This window comes from Buceros rhinoceros, unplaced genomic scaffold (genome assembly GCF_000710305.1).
Source record: "Buceros rhinoceros silvestris isolate BGI_N320 unplaced genomic scaffold, ASM71030v1 scaffold19114, whole genome shotgun sequence".
In the NCBI taxonomy this organism is placed as follows: Eukaryota; Metazoa; Chordata; class Aves; order Bucerotiformes; family Bucerotidae; genus Buceros; species Buceros rhinoceros.
The window spans coordinates 22,672-30,031 of NW_010406705.1; the positions used below are offsets into that span (position 1 = coordinate 22,672).

General features: G+C 46.7%; 1 protein-coding gene across 1 annotated transcript in view; it reads left to right on the forward strand.

Moving 5' to 3' along the window:
• Positions 1–7,360, forward strand: part of LOC104491763 (forkhead box protein P1-like) — a 21,449-nt gene that overhangs the window by 11,882 nt on the left and 2,207 nt on the right. The window contains exons 4-5 of the mRNA XM_010134230.1: positions 1,339–1,543; positions 2,307–2,421. Coding sequence (XP_010132532.1) covers positions 1,339–1,543; positions 2,307–2,421 — 320 coding nt within the window. The remainder of the gene's footprint in view (positions 1–1,338; positions 1,544–2,306; positions 2,422–7,360) is intronic.

Here is a 7,360-nt window from a genome sequence, read left to right on the forward strand (position 1 = left end):
ATGCGCGCCGCTGCTGCGCGCTCAGAAAATGGCAGGTTTCCTTAGGATAGCTCCAGTGCTTCAGTGTGGTGAAACAATGAACATCATCCCAAGGATGATCTGGGAGCACAGTGACGAGAAACCTCTTTAACAACACTCAGCCACTGGATATTATTATTATTTCTTTATTTCCCCTGACTGTTGAAGTGATGCGTCTCTACTGCTAATTTTTTCCCGCGGCCTCCTCTGAAAGAGCACTGAAATGATCCTCAGCGAGAGAAACTCGACTTGTTTGATCACGAACATGAGCTTTAGCCAAAAGCACGATCTCAGCGTGCGCCCATGTCACGCTGACACGCGCAGCTCCTCGTCCAGCCTTCGGCTGGACCTGCTGGAGTTCGCAAAGTTTTCACTTGCCCTGTTTATTGAGCGCCGTGTCCTAACCCTGGTGTCCGTTTTGGCACAATTAAAAAAATGTATTTATTTTTTATTATTATTTCTTGAAGCTTATTTTATGTTTTCCCTTTACTTTTGAATGGCTCATTAGCATCGATCTACGAAATGACAGTAATAATAGTGTTACTTGTATAGAAAGTTAACACAGTTTTTCAGTAGACACATCCATCAATTAAGCGAGCAGTTCGAGAAACCAAAATTAATGAGAAAGATAGGTGTGTTAATGAAATAATCATAGTATAATCAATTTGACTGTTAAAATTTGAAAAGCATTTCAGGGAGACAATATGAATTCATAATTTATGTCTAAAAGTGATTAATAAAAACTGTATTTAATAACAAAGCTATTTGTCATCATTTAAAACTTAAGCACAAAATTAGTCATGTTGTGGTTCATGTTGTCATAATAATAAAGCTGAGGGATTTTTTCTCCTAAGACCTTCCTTTCTCTTAAAAACAGGAGAGAAAGTATTCACTTCCCTTAAAAAAAAAAATTAGTATATTAAAAAAAAAAAAAAATCTCCAGCCGACTGTGGAGTAGCCCTTGGCCATCTTTGCTGTGGGCTCGGGGCGTCTCTGCCTGAGTCAGGACTCTGGGAATTACACAAAATAATACCAATTAACAGGGTGTTTGGGTGGGGAGGGTGTTGTGTGGACCCCCCAGCCCAGGTTTTGCATTACAGAGGTATTGCAGGTGTCACACCAGAACGGTGAGGAGGCCTGTGGTGTTCAGGATTAGCCTTGAGTTACTACAAAAAAAAACCCACCATGCGCAAAAACGCGGGCGCACACACACACAAAACTAACACTGAGCTTTGTTTACTGACTCTTTGATTTAATTACTGTTTGAAGACGGCCGAATTAGCTGTTAATTGATTTAATTATCCAATTTGTTTGTTTCAGGCATGATTCCAACAGAACTGCAGCAGCTCTGGAAGGAAGTGACAAGCTCGCACACAGCGGAGGAGGCAGCCAGCAACAACCACAGCAGCCTCGACCTGTCCACCACCTGCGTCTCCTCCTCCGCACCGTCTAAGACCTCCTTAATCATCAACCCGCACGCCTCAACTAACGGACAGCTATCGGTCCACACTCCAAAACGGGAAAGGTAGGTGCCGGTGGGGCTTCCACCCGGGAGCATCTCCAAACAGCGTGCCGCAGCGATGGCGAAATCGTTGGGAGCGGTGGCCAACCGCCTTGGCCTCGGTTCTGTCCTCCCCGTCTCGCTCTGGCTGATTTTGGAGCGGTTGAATAGAGTCTCCATTGGGCAGAATATGCTCCTTTTGTTCAGATCTTTATGGCTTGTTAATTGGATCAATGTGGGCACAATTAGCTAATTAGAAGTGCAGTGGATAAGCGTGTTGGGGAAGCGTGAAGAGCGTGAGCTGGTTTTTTCTTTTTTTTTTTTGAGTTTTGCATCCTGGGTGTGTTGTTCTTGATGTGCTTTGGGTTTGCAGGCTGGAGGTGAGGGGAAAAAATCTGCTGGTCATTTTACCACCCATTTTTCTGCCCGATTTCAGTGCCCCATCTCATCTGACACGTTTGCCATTTTCCCCTCTGTATTTACCTGCTTTCACAAGACAGGATAGGCTTGAGTTCACCAGCGTTCTCTAAAACAAAGGGGGGTGGTTTTTTAAGCGCTGATAAAATTAGCTAACTGGCGTTGTTTGGCTTTTAAAAGTGTGAGTTAATTTATACTTGCTGGGCTTACATTGTTCAAAGAAATGGCTTAAATCAGGGGTTGTCTGTTGACGTGCTTCTTGGCGCGGGCTCTGCTTTTTTCCAAAGGATGCTTTATTGCAGGTTTGTTTCTTTACACCCCCGGATTTCGCTGAGGCGTGTCTAACAACGTAACTTTTGCTTACGGTGAGACAGACGGTCCCAGAGGAGCTCGGGCCGTGGGTGCCAGTGCCTGCTGCAGCCTCAGTGTCGCTGCTGCCAGTGGAGGAGGAGGAGGAGAAGGGTCTGGGGGAGCGCGTGGGCGCGGTGGGGAGGGCAGTGCTTCTTTGCATTCAGGAGAGTCCCTGTGCCCATCTAGAAATGTTAGAGCAGACACTAGTGAAAGCTGAATTTTATGGAAACTGATGGCTTTGTCTTTCCGTCCTCCTTTCATTCATTAGAAAGAGGATAATGGAATTTTTAAGCCATAGAGTTTATATTTCTGGTGGTCTGGAAGTAGATTGATAGGGAAGCTGTATAAATACCTCTTATATCTTTCTAATATTAAGAAAATAGTGCTGTTGGGAATAGATGGATTTTAAAGGAGAGCACACCACTGCTGGAAGAACTGCTCTGTGTGTGTCAGGCATCATTACGGCAAGGACGTGGGGGAACATCGGCGTATACATTTATAATGCATGTAAGTGTCAAGGACATGGTTTTCATGAAGACTTACATGGGACACTAAAAACAATTTGATGTTTATTAAACAATTAAATTCCCTTTTTGCTGCATATAGAGCTGAACAAGATGGGTTTATGATGTTTCAATAAATTTTTTATCTATGTTTTTCTTACCGAGTATATAAAATAAAATCTCTCGCAGTGAAATGGATCCTCTTTCACTGAATAGAGGCATGTGCTGTCTGCTGACAGCAATCTGACCCGGGAAACGCTCTGCTGGTGCTGTTCGGTTTGAAACACAGTGGAAATACAGGGATCTGTTCTGAAATAAGGTTTTTCTCTCTGTCAAGCAGAACTGGAGACCCATGTGTCCGAGTCTTGTAATTGTGGCCTGGAGGCAGTCGGGGTCTGCAAAGAAGGCAGTACGTAGGTTTTTATTAGTAAAATTCCAAACAGGTTAATTAGGAAGGCATGAACATACCGTGGTATTGTTTGCTATTGTCTTAGTTTTTAGATCGTCTTAGTTTTTAGAGTTAAAATCCTCAGGGGTTGAGTGGATAGCTGCATTGTTAAATCTTCCTGTGGCACTTTCCTTACGTATCTGCTGAGCTCTCTACAGTATCAAAATACAAAAACAGGTATATATAGGAATACAAATAAGAGAGCTACAGCCTTTGCTTTATCTTGCCTCTGTTTGGTGCAAGGAGGGCTTACGCCATCCATTTGCTGCAATGATTGAATTACCTCTTTATCCACGAGTAGAGCAGGAGACTACACACTGAAGAATGCCTACTGATGCACTTAAGGGTTTTGTTGCAGTCTCATCAGGCACCATGGTGCCTGCCTGGATTTCATCTGACACAGGAACTCCTCTGGTTGAGATGTGTGGCACTGGTTTCCTTTCTGAAAGGGTATTTATCTGCAGGCAGAGAGCGTGGGGTGGTGAGCGAGCAGAGAGGAAAGAGGAGTTGTGCTCCGCCGTCAGGTGGGGATTTGAAAGCTCACAGAAGGTGAAACTTCAGCGTGCCTGCAAAGAAGAGGGCGCAGGCAGGAGCAGGGGTTTGGTCGTTTTTTGATTGCAAAGGTTGTGACTAGAGAAGATGTGGGGTCTGGCGGGAGCATGCCTTTGCCAGGCTTACTGTGACATCCCTGAATGTTCTTGTAGCCAGCTGGTTGAGCACAGCAGCTCAGCTTGCAGATACAAGGGGGTTCTTGGAGGTGGTCCCAGGCATGGGTCAGATGGGGCTGTGGAAAGGCTCACAAAGGAGGTCTAAGCCCTTCCACCTCCCATCACACAAGTCCGCAGCTTGGGCTGGCCAGGAAAAGTTTTTGGGTTGTAGCTTCCCCCCCTCTCAATCCTGCACTTTCTGGGCATCCGGCTATTAGCTTTGGTCTGATACAACCACGAGCTATTTATTTAGATTTAAACAACAATAAAAAGCACACAGTAAAAGCTGTAAGTGTCCTAACAGATGAGCACAGCCACATCATAACGACTGCCCGGCAGCAACAAACAATCATATACAGGTAACATTAACTTTCAGGGTGTGCTGTAAAGCTGGTTTAGCCCCCTTCCTCTTGGGCTTTTGAGAAGGAGTGAGGGCTGCAGGAGGCAGGTCGGTTTTGCAGGAGCTTCTGTCGTCACTGTCGTCTCTGGCACATGTCACTGGGGTAGTTCAGGCTGCATTTTACGGGGTTCCTCATCCCACACGGCAGGTTGCGAGGCTGCTCGAGACCTGCGAGACAGGACCGCAGTGGCAGCAGAGGCACCTGCGTTAGTCAGTGGGCGAGCGGCAGCTCTGCTACACGTCTTGGATAGAACCACATTTTGGCTGTAAACAAGGGGTTTAAAATAGCAGGAGTAGTCACTGGCTGCTCGGTGTGCCCACGCCTTGCCGTGCCGCAGGCCCAGCCTCATGGTTGCATACAGCAAAGCTTTAGTCCTGTGCAGGGGACACAGCTCTGCTGTCACCGGTGACGCCGCGGGGCTGCCGTGCTCAGAGCCCGGCGACCACAGTTGTTCTCCTTTCTGGCAAAAGAGCAGGCGAGCGGCCAGAGTCTCCCGGGATGTTGGAAAAGCAAAAATACATTCAAAAGCAGGAAGCGTCCTCTGTTCCTGGGCAGGGGCCAGGGAGCATCGTGGTGCTGCTCTTGGGTTTCTGCATACCCTGTGTGTCTGGCTTTCACCAGAACAAAACAATTCCAGCTATAAATAATGGGTTAATGCTTTCATTCATTTGGGCTTTAAACCTATATTACATCTATGCTTTTGTCCCATATTTCGCCCAGTTTCTGTACGTAGCAGCAGCAGCTCTGGGGTTTGGTGCACAGCAATCTGTTAAGGAGATAAATAATCTGCTTTGGCATGACACTCCTACTCTCCTCTTTAATTTGTCTTACACAAGGAAAATTATAATTAAATCATTCAGGGTAAACCCTTGAGTGTAGAGAAGGAAAAAACACACTTCGGTAAAGATTGCCAATAGAGACCAACTTCCCTGTTGTGCCGTGCAGAGACATTTATCAATATTCAGCACTATTAAAGAGAGAACATTCCGTGTGATTTGTGAGGCGGATGCCAAAGCTCAAATCAAGGCTTGTTAAGATCCTTTCCCCATGCAATCATGGGCATTCAGCATCATTAGAATTCAGCAGTGACTGTGTGTTTCATGCTTTGATTTTACTCAGACAATTTAATAATGTTTATTGTGCTGATTATATATCTAAATTCACTCAATGCAATAAACATACCTCAGTCATCAGTACCCTAAGGGAAATATTTAGTTATAGATGCTTGTATTCACTCAGGATAAGCGAAAGTGAGACCATCAACCAGCATGCAAACCTCTCATCATCTTATCAGCATTTGGGTTTCTCGGGAAGAAGCATTTTCTCTACACCAGTAAATAAATAAATAACGGGAGCCAGTTACGTACATCTGCTGTGCTTAGAAATGTCGAGGACAGCACCCGCTTTCCTTCTCCTTCCGCCGCATCATCTTTGGGGGAAGCTTGATTATTGTCTTAGGAAAAACAGCAAAACAGAGCGGGTGGATGCCTGGTGGCTTTAGGTGTCTTCTGACTGTAACCTGATGAGCAGTGGGCGTCACAAAATGTACGTGCTTGGGAATATTCCTGATGGGGGAACCTTTGGCAAAGCAAAACGGTGCAGAATTCACCAGCGCTTTGTGGTGAGCGGAGGTTGCTCCAGCTTGGGCTTGAACCGGGAGGTCTGGGGATGCTGTGGAGCGGTGCAGGTGCCTGTGTGCTGGTCCCATCAGCTGACACCGTTCAGTATTGACTGCAGCAGCGACAGCATGATGGAGGCTGTACGTAAACAAGTGAGTTAATGAGGGTCCAGAGCTGTTCATTTAGGAAATGTATCTGTTGGCAAGAGGTGAGGTGAAGAGTTGGAGGAAAAGGCTGGATGTCCAGGAGACCTTTCTCCATCTGCCAGCAGTTCTGTGTTAGTCCCCTGTTGTCTTCATGCTCTTTCCAACCATGCTTGAGTCTTGTCCTTGCATGTAAGGAAGCAGCCATCTCATAGCAAGAAAAGATGGGATAAACAAGGGGATTTTTAAGTGACTTTTTCTCGCCAGCATCGCAGGAGGAAGGAGTCTGGAGAAGGCTCTGAAGGGAAGTGAGAGGAACAGCATGGCAGACCATCGATCTGCTAGCTAGGCTTCAGGCATTGTGTTTTCCTGTTGCTATCTTCCATGCCAGCTGATCCTCCATCAGAATCCCAAGGCCCTTGAACGAGGGCATTAGGATTCAGCACAATTAAGTCTTACAGACTTCAGTCCATTATTAATGCTCGGGATGAAACAGTTCAGCCTGCAGTCCATATGCTCCCAGGGCCTGATCCTCTCTTGGCCTGCCTCTCCGCGTCATCCCTGGCATTCATTCTGCACTGGTGCCAGCATCAAATCTGCTCATCCGTGTCGGCTCCTCTCAGTTGCTCCGTGCAGTTGATTTTAGCTCGTTACACTTTACCATCAGCAGAGTTCTGTTAGATCAGGTTATGTCAAATCTGTTCTCCCTTAAGAAGCCGGTGTTCCTGGGGCCTTTCCCCCTAGAAGGTATTCAGCTGCTGCATGTACACCAACCCCGTCGTGACCCTTGTGTTGTTACCCACACTCTGAGCAGCTCAGGTGCCTCCGTGCAGCCTCCTCGCGGTGGAGCTGGGTTCGAGCCGAGCCTGGACGCCCAGCTGTGCATCCCGCTCTCTGCCTGGCTGCTGTATTTCTTCTTCTCATGGCACCTAGGGTGGGTGTGATGGCTGTGGGGCTGGTTGGGCTGTGCAGCGATGGTGATGTTGTGACAGCTGGAGCAGGAAGCTGGCCCGGGTGTCTCCGCTTATTATGTGCAGGTACAAGCCAAAGCGTCCTGCTACCCGATCCCTTGGTGTTTGCTCCTCGACCAGGGAAATCACCACCGGTGATAAACTCGCCTCATCTGAGTCACTTCTCTCTGTAATGAGCTTTGAAAAAACATGGGCCTGACTCAGACCTGGAGTTGCTAATCTTTAGTTTTAAGCTTATTCAGGCGGTTCTTATGGTTTCTGGGTAATAGTTTCTAGTTTAT